This window comes from Scatophagus argus, chromosome 14 (genome assembly GCF_020382885.2).
Source record: "Scatophagus argus isolate fScaArg1 chromosome 14, fScaArg1.pri, whole genome shotgun sequence".
Lineage (NCBI taxonomy): Eukaryota > Metazoa > Chordata > Actinopteri > Scatophagidae > Scatophagus > Scatophagus argus.
Genome location: NC_058506.1, coordinates 13,584,737 through 13,598,482, shown reverse-complemented (window position 1 = coordinate 13,598,482; position 13,746 = coordinate 13,584,737). Strand labels below are relative to the sequence as shown.

The following is a 13,746-nucleotide window of genomic DNA, read 5'->3' as shown; positions in this document are numbered from 1 at the left end:
TTCTGCCTTCTTCCTCTATTCTTTTCTCTTTTCTTGAATCTGTGCGTGTCTGATTTACAAGTGTAATCCCTGAGCATGACGGAAATTTCTCGCTCTGAGAGCCTCAAAAATAAATACTGTGGAAACAAGGTGCAAGAGCACAGACAGTCAGTGCTATGAAAGATTTATGCAGTAATATGTCCTGATGTACTTTTAACAATCTTTGTAATAGAGACAGATGGGAAACTAAACGAACAACAGGGAGGAGAACGGAGGAGGGTGACAAAGGGTGATTCATACCTGCAGTGTAGAGAGCAAGGAATGATTTAGTCGCAAGCCGAGGAAGAGAGATTTTCCTTGTGCTGGGGGAACTGGACAAACAGCTATTAAGAGAAGAAACAGCTCGCCCCTGATGCTGAACTTTCTCTTCCTCCTCTCATTGGCCTGTTGGACAGGCTAATTTCTCGCCGCTCTCCACTGAGGATATCTGCCAAAGAGCGTTCCAGATCCAGTGATGGGCAAGACACAGGAGGGCAACCAGAACCTCAGCCATCACCGCTGTGGAGTGTGTGTTGATGCACACACACACACACACACACACACACACACACACACACACACACACACACATTTATACACATCATCTCAGCAGACACAGATGCCTTCTGCCAGATCAGGGTCAGTCAGCTGTGAAATTCCTGTGATTGGTGTGTACTGTATTTGCTCCATTGGGGCGTGTTTGTCTGTGTGTTCTGTGTGTGTGTGTGTGTGTGTGTGTGTGTGTGTGTGTGTGTGTCACTTTGAAACTGCACTCCTGCCTGCAACCTTGTTTTTTTTTGGAGGGGGGGGTTGTTTGTTTTTTTTTTTAACGACAAAACACTTTCACCCACATTTTATGCACCTCAACATTGTGTTTTTTGCTTTAAGATAACTCTGGTTGCCACGGTTTACAGTAAACAAGGTTTTCTCTCAGTATTAACAGCTCAGATATTCAAGAAAGAGAAAGCAACTAGAAAGATGGCGAAATAATGCAAATGAACGACTGACTGTGCACATGAGAAGTAGATTCTAACCCTATTATCACATGGATTTATTTTGTGTTCTGATCTTTACCTATGAGTAAAATTATTCTCTCCGGGTACAGTGTAAATTGTGCTTGGCGATTTCAGCATTGTGCTGTGTCGATTATTGAGTGCGGAGGCCTCGGCCTCCTGCGTCCTTGTGTGCCTGAATGAATGAGTCTTTGATGCCTGAGGAGGAGGTGCCACACCTCCTCATTGAAATCTGAACGTGGCCCCTGTTTCCCATGGACACATGTCACCCTGTCGGTCTGTGTTATCACTGTGGCTTCAGTGAGGCAGGATGAGATGGAGGACAGCAACAGCAGTAGCAGCGGTGTACTCCCGCTCACATCTTTCCTTCACTAATAGGCAGGAATTAAATAAGGAAAGCTGTGACCTGCATCATCTGATTATGCTTGGATTGTGTGTGTGTGTATGTGTGTGTTTGGGAGGGAGGGGTGGGGTAGGCAAAGTTTTTCTGAGTATAATTAGAGCTTGATTAGTGTTGAGATAAGCTTAGCCTTTCAAATGACCCAATTACTGCATGCAAAGAGGGTAGAGGTTATTTTTGCATTTTCTCTCTCTCTCTCTCTCTCTCTCAATCTCTCTCTCAATGTCTTTGCCTCACTGTCTCAGTCCCAAACACAAACACACACACACAGAGAGATGAATGTGTTCACCCTGATCAGAGTAGAGTGTGCGTATTTTTCTAATGGGCCAGTATGTTATGAGCTGAACAGATGTCACAGCGCCGGGCCAGGGGCCGAAGGGCCTGGAGCAGAGAATCAGACCACTGAAAGTGTCAGACAGTGGAGAAAAGACCACACAGGACCAACGCTAATTATAAAATACTTTGAAAAATAGCAGTCAAGCATACCTTCTCAGATTTGTTAAACAGGTGAGGTACCACTTAAGGTGCTTCATGATAATTAAGAAAACATCGTTGTTTCTTTCAACTTCAAGCACTTTGCCTCCCTGCTGGAGCGAGGCAGACGACACCGCTGCCCTGGAGATGCTGAGGTTAAAGAGTCGTCACTTTCCCATTATAGTACAAAATCTAAAGGACTGCTTTAGATAAAGTACTCGCTGTAGTGCGTAGTCCATCACAGTCAGTACTTTATAGCCATTTCTTGACATTGCATATTTGCAAGAAAGGACAGTTTGGAAAACTTTGGTGGTGTGTTCAAGGACATGTTGTAGAGAAAGACTGAATTAGTTTCTATTTGGCAAGTAACTATGTTTGCCTCAGTCACTCTTAACAGCCAAGATTTCAAAGTTCGTTTTCATGGCGTAGAACTACTGGCTCTTTGGAGGGTAGAACTCAAAACTTATAGTGTGCTTTTAAAAATGACCAGTAGCCAACTCACATTTGGGCTGGAAATAAATTATGTTTATATTTATTTATTTATTTTATTTGCTTTAAAACAATGTCAGAAAAATAATGAAAATATCAACAAATCATTCAATGGGCAGGAGCCAGTTTCTGGTCCAATCATTACAAATCATTACTAAAGCAATTAATCAATTATTGTAATAGCTGCTGATTAATGTCTGCCAATGCACTTGTCATTTCATCATTTCATTTCTTAATACACAGGATTTGTTGTAAATGAGATAAAACAGTCCTTCTCTGCATTCATTGACCTGCTTTACCTCATGATGGCGTGAAACATTTCTTAGGTGCGTCCATAATTGCACAATGAAGAAGCCGTGGGAAAAAAAAGAGAGATGAAAAACAATGATTTAAAAGGGTAAACTCTCTTTGGCTCTGCAACATTTTTGATGCTCTGTAAACAGACAGGATCGAGGACTGAGACAGGGGTGTAGCTACAATCATGTCTGTTTCAAGAAATCAATTGTTACTCCGTCTGTGTCCAGTCAGCCAGCAATTTGCTTGAAAGCTGTGTTTTTTGTTTTTTTTTTATTGTTGTTTTTTTTTTTGTTGTTGTTGTTAGGGGTCACAGAAGTAGGAGTTTAAACAAAAGAAACTTTTTAGAGACAACAAAGTAGTAATTCCAAGGCCACAGAGGATCAGTGGTGCAGAGCCAGAAATATTGACCTGATTTGTCTCCAGTATGAAGATGGATGTAATGGTTATGTACTATATTACATGAGAGGGGAGGATTATATAGTGCAGAGATATTTCAGCTGTGTCTTTGAGGCAATGACGCCATTTAAATCTCTCATTAACTCTGCCAGAGATTTATCACCATTTGAATGAGCAATGCTAAATGATCTTTGGGATTATGCTAAGCTAAATCAACCACCAACAAGAGAGGAGCAGCATCTATATTGAGTGTCTGAGCTCGGCATCATCTCTCCTGCACTCTCACTCTGTCTCCTCGCCGTTTTTCTAAATTCCTCTGCCTTTTCACTGATTTGCACTTGCTTTTTTTCAATTCTCTGATTAAATCCTGCCACTGCATCTTAATTAAGGTTGATTATCTGTATCTGCATGTGGGTGTATGAGCCTGTGGCCTGCATGCATGTGTATGTGTGCACCTGGATGCATAAGAGCATACATGTGCTTCAGCGTGACAAAATGTTTTTTTTTCTTTAAGTGAGTATGCATGTGCGTTATGTGTAATCAATTTGCAAGTGCGTGACTCACCTCATAGAAGGTGACAGAATTAGCTGCCAAATCGTTGGAAGTCACAGTTGTGCTCTGTGCAGGGCAGACAGACATTTACACACCTACCTATAATGGTGTATGCTTCGCAGTAGATCCCTGTCATCCCCGTCATCCTTTTTTAGCTACAGTCTCACTCACTCTGCTCTCTTACCCTCCCACACCGCCATGCTGTGCCTCTCTTCCCTTGCCTCTGCTTTCATGTTTTAAGAGCTCCTCATTCCCTTTGAGTATGATATTGCCCATTCCTCCCCTCCCTGGCTCTGCTCCTCTCTTTTCCCCTCCCTCTCTTACATTCCCCACTTTCTCCTTGTATTTGCCAGAATGAGTGGCAGGTGTCTATTCCAGATGCCAAGTTGTAGTTAGGAGGTGGTTGTGATGACGGCCTGACAAGAAGCATGTTTATGTGTTTGTTCTTCTCTTTTCTGTGTGTTTTTGTGTGCACTTTATGACTGGTGTGAAGGGACGCGAGAGAGACAGAACAGGGAGATAGCTCTTGTAATTAAATCCTGGCTTTGCTTGATGAAGCTCTCACCAAATATCTAACCGGGGAAGCTAAGATGAGAATGTAGACAAACAACCACTGGGAAATAGAGGGGGACATGGAGAGAGAGAGAGAGAGAGAGTTTTGATTAAGAAGGCATCACTTGCTGAAATGGACAATTACTGGTATGAAGTGAGAGCAATACATGAGCACTAACCCAGAGGACAAAAGGACATATTCACTCATGTGTTCATGATCCAGTCAAGCTGGAATTTGAACAGCAAAACATCTGATTGTGCAGAGCAGTAAACAGTAATCTGTCAAGTTTCAAATAGTGGAATTACCGAATTAGGCTGAAAGTATGTGGACACGCCTCTTCACAGTGTTGGGCAGCAGTAGCGTTACTTGCTTCACTACATTTCTAAAGTAGTAGCAACGTCGCTGAAACAAATAGCTTTTCAGGATCTTAGTTTGTTTATTGATTGAGTAGCACGTTGGCGTCAACCTTGGTCTGAAATGAAAGCGCTGAGGACCCGTAAGTGACGCCGCTGCCATACACAGACATGTTCATTATGCCCAGCAGGACAAAAGCGCTTCCACATGATGGTGTCACCAATCCTTGGGCTGCACTCTGATGGGAGTACAGACACACAAGTCTAGATTTATTTATTAGATTCATTTATTTTAAAGGGAAAATGATACAGGGTGAGGACAGAGGACTTAATCTTGATTGAGTTGGGGTCTTGTTTGTTAGTGTAGTTTGCGTTGAATTATAATTTTGAGTTAAATTACAGTTTGCCCCTCATGTGCCCAAATCTAATAGCATATCCATGCAAACAAAACTAACAGAAGCTGAGATTCAGAAAGAAAAAAATAAATCTGGTCCAATTCTAGAAGATTTTTTTCAAGCAAAGGTCCAAAATGTCTTACATGTGGTATGATTCACTGCCATATAAAAAGGTTTTATTTTCTGGATTTGAGTGGGTATGTTTGCTCAACATATGCTCAGTTCTTGGTCTGAGACGTGAGACATACTGGTTTTGAACTGCCCATGGGGAGAATGAACATGTAAGATTCTATCCATTCTTGATGAAAAGCTTTGTTCTTGCTGTCTACTTTTCTTCCTTTTAGAGCATGCCATGTGAAATTACTTTTCTCTGGCTCACTTATTTCTCCGACTTCTGTGACTCATATTGTCTCCACCATGAATGTATTATGTAGACCTGGATACAGCAGCAGTCCTCAGCCGTGCTTCCAATTTTGATCAGTGATCACTCACTGCAGCCCAAAAAGTCTTTTCCCCACAGACCACCGTCATAAAAGAGACATCTGTAAAACTGTTCACAGGACACTTCGAATTGCAATCAAGGTTGATTACGAGTCTATTATGAATTTTTGATCGTCTGAGAAACTAAGGGTCTGCACATACTCAATAAAAAAAGCACAAAAACCCAATAACATGGGGAAGGTGCCCATCATGCTATCATGAGTACAAAACACCCATGCACAAAGCCAGGTCCATAAAGAACAGGTTTGTCCAGTTTGCTTTCAGGTCTGGGCCTGCACAGAGCCCAGAATTCTGACCTCAACATGATCCATCACCTTCTTTGGGATTAACGCTGACCTTATCACTCAACATCAGTGTCTGATCTCATGAATACAAATCCCTGCAGCCATGTTCAAAAAATCTTGTGAAAAGCTTTTCCAGAAGATTGGAGGCTCTTGTGCTGTAGCAGCAGATTATTTTTTAAGTATTTGGGGGGCATAATAAAGCCTGTATTACAGAGGGTAGATAGACAACCGGAAATGAAGGAGAGAGAGATGCAACAAAGACTCAAGCTGCGAACAATATGGTGCATGGCCCATGGTTTTGCAATGAGATGATCTACAATTACATGCTGTGTGGTTGTAGTGTTTGGATGTCCACATACAGAAAAAGTATTTTCTTTAATTGCTCCCTTTTTCACCTATCCCACTGTCATCTAATGAAATTTGACAAAACCACAGAAAAATATTTCAATCTTACGAAGGTTGAGCTTTAAAACATTACGCCCCTTCACCAGAGATTCACACCAGGCAAGAATCACTTTAATTGCAGCTCATGCTCATTCATTTTCCTATTTATTGGCAGTACATGGGGAAATGCATCATGAAAATTACTGGTGAAAGAGATTTTTATGTACCTTGATGCTCCTTACCGGGAGTCATCGCAGGTTTGAGGTTTGGCTTAACGCCAGTTTGGCTTAACGCCTCAGCTAATTGCTGATTTGCAATTAGTTGTGTATTTATGTATTCAAGGCTGCACTAGAGCTGTTGAACTGAAGATAGTTTAAAATTTACAGTAGGAAATCCAAGGATTTGTGCTGACATGGAGTTAAGGTGTTTGAAACCATGTTTTTAATATTAGACACCAAGATACCAAGGATTTCTTGTTGATGCGGGATGGGAGCCTTTCTTTCACTCATGCTGAGAACAGTTTATGGATTATCCACGTTTACCCTGAACCGCAAACCTTCCACTGCCTTAGTATACACTATAGTGAATGGAAATGATTCCATTTTTGAATGGTGAAAGATAAATAAATAAATAAAACGAGACGATGCCAGTGTGAGATTGCTATACATCATCACTTCCATGAGTCGGCGTGTAAACTTTAAACACCCACTGTTAATCTGCAAGCCACATTTCCCTCAGATGTGCTCAGATATATACAGCACACGCACTACTAGGGACAGTCGTCTTTTCAAACATACGTGTACACTCTGCTGCACAATGAATAGCAGAAAGATAGAGCATGTAATCAGAACGAATGAAAGAAGAACTGGGGAAGAAGATAGAAAATGAAGATGCAGAGTGATGATGATGAAAATACAAAAAAGAAAACAATTAAACACTGCAGGGGTAAACAGAAAGGCAACATGGAAAAAAAAGCGATTGGAAATGCAAACTGACGCTAGAAGCACTATCACAAGTACATGTCAAGCAGACTTGTGCTGAAGACAATTTGAATGTAAAAATAATTAATGGGAGCAGTGGGAACACCCAGCTGGTGAGTTTAACATTACAAACGTACACTAAAAGCTTTGAAACCATAAATGTCATTTGTGACGAGTTGAGGTTTGAACGCAAAGAAAATTGTGATGATGTTTAACTCATTCACTCATTTATGGATCGCCTTTTAGTCACATGTGATTGTCACTGGCGTATCTTTTTGATAATATTCTTAAAATATAATCAAAATATTATCTTTTTCTCAAAACTAATAAAACTTGAAGCAAAAGGTATAAACACCCTTCTGTCCAAGTCAAGAAATTACAGCTCAGTCAAGTGATTCTCACCAAATTAAACAAAGACACAAAGTCACACATTCACACAGATGTGCATGTACAGTTCACTCTTTGTACACACCACACAATGTGGCAAATAGCAGCTTTACACCTAATTAACAGGCGCAGGAGGCAGGGCAGACCAGGAAGATAAAGCTGTGGAGGAAGGGCTGTGTAAATGCTCCAGAGAAAGAAAGCAGAGAAGCATAAAGCAAAGGGCAACATAGATGAACAGATAAAGCAGAGGAGAAGAGTAGAGGAGGATACCCCAAGGGGCTGAATCCATACTGTATGTTCCAGCTTACAACAGTAATGTTTGACCAATCAAATCTTGGTTAGCACATGTGAAAGGCTGTAAAGAAGTCTTGAGCATCAACACATTTTAGAAATGTGAACTGATCACTGCTTAATAATTATTATTCAACCCGTCTGCAGCAGTGGGTCTTTCAATATAAGCACGTCACACCAGCAAAATGTTTCATGCTGAATGGAAATGTGTGTAAAACGGTGTTGCAATATCAATATCTCACCTTGTTTGACAAAGCTGGAAAGTCTTTGTGACATATAAATACTGCTAACTGTCTATTACTCTTAATTAGCAGCCATATATACATTAGTCATTTTTAACAAAAAATGTCGCACCAAATAAGTGTATAGTAACTGGTAAAGAATAAATGACTTTGGATTATTTTGCTAATTAGCTTTAAAGAAAAGCACAACATGTGGATGATGGGAATGTCATTAGTTTTGCTGGTTATAAACCAAAGTGTTGAAAAGAATGAACTACTGCCCTGATGAAAAGTCACAAATATCAGTGCCACTACAGGAAAAGATAGAGTAAGCATGGCTCATGCTCTGGGGACCATACAGTAGATATCTGTACTAAATGTCATGGCAATATAGGAAGAATTTGTAGAGATATTTTGATCGTAATCGTGGCCCAACATTGCCGTCCATAGAGTCAAACCATCACTATGGCTCAATTAAAAGAATAATCATTTATTAAAGATAAATTTAAGTCTAACAGAGAATTGCAGACAGTAAAAACTTGTTTTATTGTTTTAATCATATATAATAAGAAGGTTTTGGAATTTGTTTATTTGCGCAGTATTAAAGAAGATTGCATAGTATTGATTTGCTGTTGGTACAGCAGGACAGAAGAGATGTTCTGACAACACGACAGCTGTGTATTTTTTATTTATTTATTTATTTTTGGAAGGAAAAGGTCAGCTTTGTCAAATACAAGAGACAAGTTGCTCTCACAATAAATTTCAGATAAAATGTAACATATATAGAAAGACATATGGACAGACACGTACCTGGTACCTACATGGTTACACAAGTGCACAGAGCTATTCTCACGTGTGCCACACAGGATAATGGGGATCTGTCCCCTACTGACATTTCAGAACATGTTGTTCTTTACAGAGCAGCAGTGTCCTGGTCAACCTGACATCTGTCCATCACATCTGTCACACACACACACTCAAGGTTAGGCACATATCAGCGCCTGATGTTCATACTGTATAACAACTCCCTCTCTCTGTTTGAAAATTATCCCTGGATCAGCTTGTCTCCACCCTCTGTGGTCCCACAATACATCAAAAACTGGACTGATCCACGAGAGGGGGGGGGGGACCACATGAATAAGGACTGAGATGAGGGGAATCAGGAAACAAAAAGTAATATCCACTTCACAGCCATGCTGCAGATGATTCCCGCTTTATTCTTCACCTCCCGTCTCTCCTTCTATCCCTCTTTCTCAGTTTCCCTTATTGTGGGAATGTATTACAGGTGTGGAGCGTGTTCACTTGTAAGCAGGAGAAGCATCGATTTTCTGTCGCCTTTAGAGGATAACCAAAGGATATAACACCGTGCGTTGCTGTGTGTCTGTCTGCATGTGTGCCGTGTCATCAAGATTGGTGCAAGGAACACATGAATAGTAATAGTAGTACCTCTGTGACAATCATACTACAACACAACAAAAGAAACACAAGACTGCACACACTCTTTTCTGCTCCACGAAGTGTGTACCTGAGCAGTATTTTAATGTGACCGTCTGGGTGTGGTGGTGAGGGCGCCTCTTGGTATTCAGGATATTCAAGTTTTTTTTGCAAAATGTGATAAAATGGTCCCCTGAGTTCAGATTTTGAAACAGTTTTGGATGAAGATAAAAGCGAAGGGTAGGCAAGGTTAAGATTAAGGGTAAACAGTTTGGGAATGATTGAAAAATATGTGTGAAGAACGGGCTCATGAAACACTGTGTGCATCTGCGTGTGTGTTTGTACGATATTTGTGTTAGTGTTGTAATTTGTCTGCACTGAACCATGCCTATTGTTGTCCCTGTAAACTGAGAGCAATGAGTTTTTCCATTTAAGATGCATCTGATAACAGGAGCTCTGCTGTATGAATTCAATTAATTCTGCTTGTCTTTCTCTCATGCTCCCTTTCCTTCCATCTCTTTGTATCTTTATTTCATTTTCATCCTGCTCTCAGGTTATGGCGGGGTGGAGTTACTCTTGGTGCTGTGTGGCCTGGATCTCTCTCTGCCGTGCCCTCGCCACTGCATCTGCTACACGTCACCTAGCACCGTCTCCTGCCAGGCCCACAACTTCCATGAGGTGCCCGAGGGCATCCCTGCCCAGAGCGAGCGTGTCTTCCTGCAGAACAACAAGATTCAGCGGCTGCTTCGCGGCCACTTCTCGCCCACCACCACCATGCTGTGGCTTTACTCCAACAATATTTCCTACATACAACCGTCCACCTTCCATGGCTTTGACCGCCTGGAGGAGCTCGACCTTGGGGACAACCGGCACCTGAAGGCTATTGCTTCAGATACCTTCCTGGGTCTGGGTAGGCTACACGCCCTGCATCTATACCATTGTGGCCTGATCAGCCTGCCTCCAGGGATCTTTGCGGGCCTCCATAATCTTCAGTATCTCTACCTACAGGTACATGGATAATAACCTCCTTTTATCTCTACTGTATATTGCATCTGCAGCCACAATCGCATTATGGTGTAATCTGTCCATCAGCCCGGCTCAGCACTTACTGCATATGAATTGGATGCTGATCAAATGTTAGCTGTTATCCCGAGTGCAGGGAAAATACGACAAAGCAGCCCTCAGACTAAAGTAATCTACAGCAGAGCTTCTGTGGTCAACCACTGTAGGAAAACAAAGCAGGTTTAAAAATTCAGGCCGGAGTATGCTGTATGATTTTATTAATTATTTAGCCTCTGCTATATGGAAAGGACCACATATCCATATTATTGATTGCAAAAATGAACTGATTGCGACACTGAGTGAGGGGGTAAAGGTTACAGCTTGAATGTTTGACAGCATTTTTATGTCAGTTGTAACAGTTCGGTTCAACAGCTTGTCAAGCGTACAGAAACCACCCCTAGCTGTGAGTATATCACGCATGACCATTGGTCATTGGGCCCTTTCCTTTAACTGAGCCCTTAACCTGAAACGCACCACTCAAGGGGTAAAGAGAATCATTTCTGACCCCTTTTACACTGCTCACCATTTTTTTCTTGCCACTGCCCTCTGAAAGCTGTACAGGTCACTGAATATCCAACAAATCTCCATCAAAAAAATAACACATCCTTTGAATTCCTTGATGGTCCAGCTATTTCATTCATGTACTGTGCTTTGTCACCGTATTCTGTGTAATAAGACAAACCTATTTGTTGTGTTCTGCATACATTTATACATAACATGTGATGCTACTGGTTTCTTGTGTGATGTCAGAGCTGAGTAAAAAGCTGCAAGGATATACTAGTGCTGAAATCAGTGTTACAATAGTGATAACACTGTTTTTCCAGAAGCAACATATCATAATACAGAAAGTGAATGTAAAATAAATCATGAAAAATGAAAGTGATGTTCAGTGCAATGCTCTGTACTGCATTTTGAGCTGCTGTTTTTGCCTCTCTTCCTTCCCTTACACCCTGGCAGGACAACCAGTTAGAGTTCCTGGAAGATGATCTGTTCATCGACCTGCTGAATCTCAGTCATCTCTTCCTGCATGGCAATCGACTGTGGAGCCTTCGCCAAAACACCTTCCGTGGTCTGGGGGTATTAGACCGCCTACTTCTCCACCAGAACCGAATCCAGTGGGTTGACCGCCAGGCATTCCATGACCTGCGGCGCCTCACCACCCTTTACCTGTTTAATAACTCCCTGACTGAGTTATCTGGTGCCAGCCTGACTCTACTGCCTGCTCTGGAGTACCTACGACTTAACGACAACCCCTGGGAGTGTGACTGCAAGGCCCTGTCACTTTGGGATTGGCTACGTAGGTTCAGAGGCTCTACCTCCTCACTCATGTGTGTTTCACCACCAGAGTTGGTGGGGAAGGACCTGAAAATGGTGAAGAAAGAGGAGCTGCCCAGTTGCTTGTCAAGCGAGGATCATGCACGTGGTGCCCCCGGTGGGGAGATGGAGCATGGGGAGTCCTTGAATCACCTGAATCGTCACAGAACCCATCACAACCACCATCAGCGGCCGTACTTGCCCCATGGGGACCAGCACAACTCGCCTTCACCCTCACCTCTACCACGGCCGCCTAAGGGAGGCCGCAGAAACTGTACTCGACGGGGCCGCAAGGCGAAAGGGGGGCTCAATGAGGTGCAGGTACTACAGGAGGAGGTTGAGAAGGACTATACTCCAGATGGAGGTAAATATGACCTATCTGCAACTGCAAGAAGGAAGAACAAATGCATCCCCAGAACTTCTGTTGGCCCACCAAGTGGGGTCCAGAGAGCCAATAATAAAGCACAGTCACACCTTGCAGATTATATTTTCTGTTTACCATCAGCTCTGCTGCTCTCCCTCATCTCTGTGATCCTACGCTGAGACAGGAAAGATGCAACCTTATGATTCATTCTCCTGAACCACCCTGCCCTGGCTCTTTAAATGAGGCATGTGTGTATAACTGTGTGTGTACATGACTGTGTATAAAGAACATTATCAAATATCTACTGTTGAAGTATCCCTGCAGTATTAAGGCAGGATATCTTTACAAGACATAATCAAACATGGAAGTCAGGGAAAACATTTAAGCCCATAGCTTTTATGATGTCACCCAAGGAAACAACAGGAAAACTTTACATTTGTCTCTGTGGCATCGACTGCTTAACTGAATTTATGTACAGCCACATAAAATAACAAGTCAATAATTCATTGAAATAAGAGCAAGAAGAACATGCAATGAGGATCAAAACAGTTCAAGACTTCTTCTCTATGTTTAGCCCTCTTGACAAGACAGAGCTTTCTCAGCGCACGCTCCATCTGTCATTCACGCTGAGACAAAAGCACAGTCACTCAACAGCACCTTAAGATGCAGAATACTGGAGACACAAGCGGCAGTAAAATGAGTCATTTGAGCAGTAATAACTATAATCACTTCATATCTGTTAATAAAGTGATTATACTGACAGCAAGGTGAGCCCACTTTACTGTACTGTACATCTGTACCCTTGGCTTTCAGTCTAAATTCTAAGAAAACGCCACTGCAGTTGTGATGCATCTATATAACTGACACGTCTTTGAATAAGCCCTGTTAAAAAGGTGTCTGTTTGTCCTTGTCATGGCAAACCAGTTAATTAAAAGCCATTCAGAGCTAATCTATCATAAGAGTCAACAGGTCACAGTCAGTGTAAATGAGCAAGTGAATGAGTGTTACTGTTTGTATGCTTCTGTGTCCACAAAAAAAAAAAAAAAAAAAAAAAAAAAAGACAAAAAGACAAAAAAAAGACCCCCCCCCCCCTCAAAAAATAAATAAATAAATAAAACAAACAAAAAAAACACCACTGAAGCCATGCAGGTAGAACGACACTAGATTGCAAGAGTGCCTAATGAGCCAGTGGCCGATGAGGACAAACCATGGAGATAAAGGATGTTTTCATCCACTCTTCGACCTCACTGGCTACAAAACAGGGGCCTCAATGAGCCTGAAAGGTCAACTCATGCCAGACCAGGGAAAAACAGAGGCCTGAGCCTTGCTTATAAACCTTCTATCTCCCGGAAACTCTTACGCACTTTCTTCTGAAAGGCTGTGGAGAATAGTAGAAAGTAAATATATCCTTCAAGCAAAGATGACTCAATCAAAACAGTCACAGGAGCCCAAACAATCAGGGAGGAGTACTGATGACCAACACAGCAACACAATAATATGTCTCCTGCAATGGTTTAATCAATTGCTGATACTGGAACGCTAAAGCAATTCAGAGTCTGTGATGATCATCACAGGGAAAAGGGA

The 13,746-nt window shown here is 41.9% G+C and overlaps 1 protein-coding gene across 1 annotated transcript in view; it reads left to right on the top strand.

Moving 5' to 3' along the window:
- The window catches only part of LOC124071008 (reticulon-4 receptor-like 1), a 76,681-nt gene extending 63,441 nt beyond the window's left edge, over positions 1 to 13,240 (top strand). The window contains exons 2-3 of the mRNA XM_046411428.1: positions 9,976 to 10,430; positions 11,442 to 13,240. Of these exons, the coding sequence (XP_046267384.1) occupies positions 9,976 to 10,430; positions 11,442 to 12,341 (1,355 nt within the window). The 3' untranslated portion in view covers positions 12,342 to 13,240. The remainder of the gene's footprint in view (positions 1 to 9,975; positions 10,431 to 11,441) is intronic.
- The last annotated feature ends 506 nt before the right edge of the window (positions 13,241 to 13,746 follow it).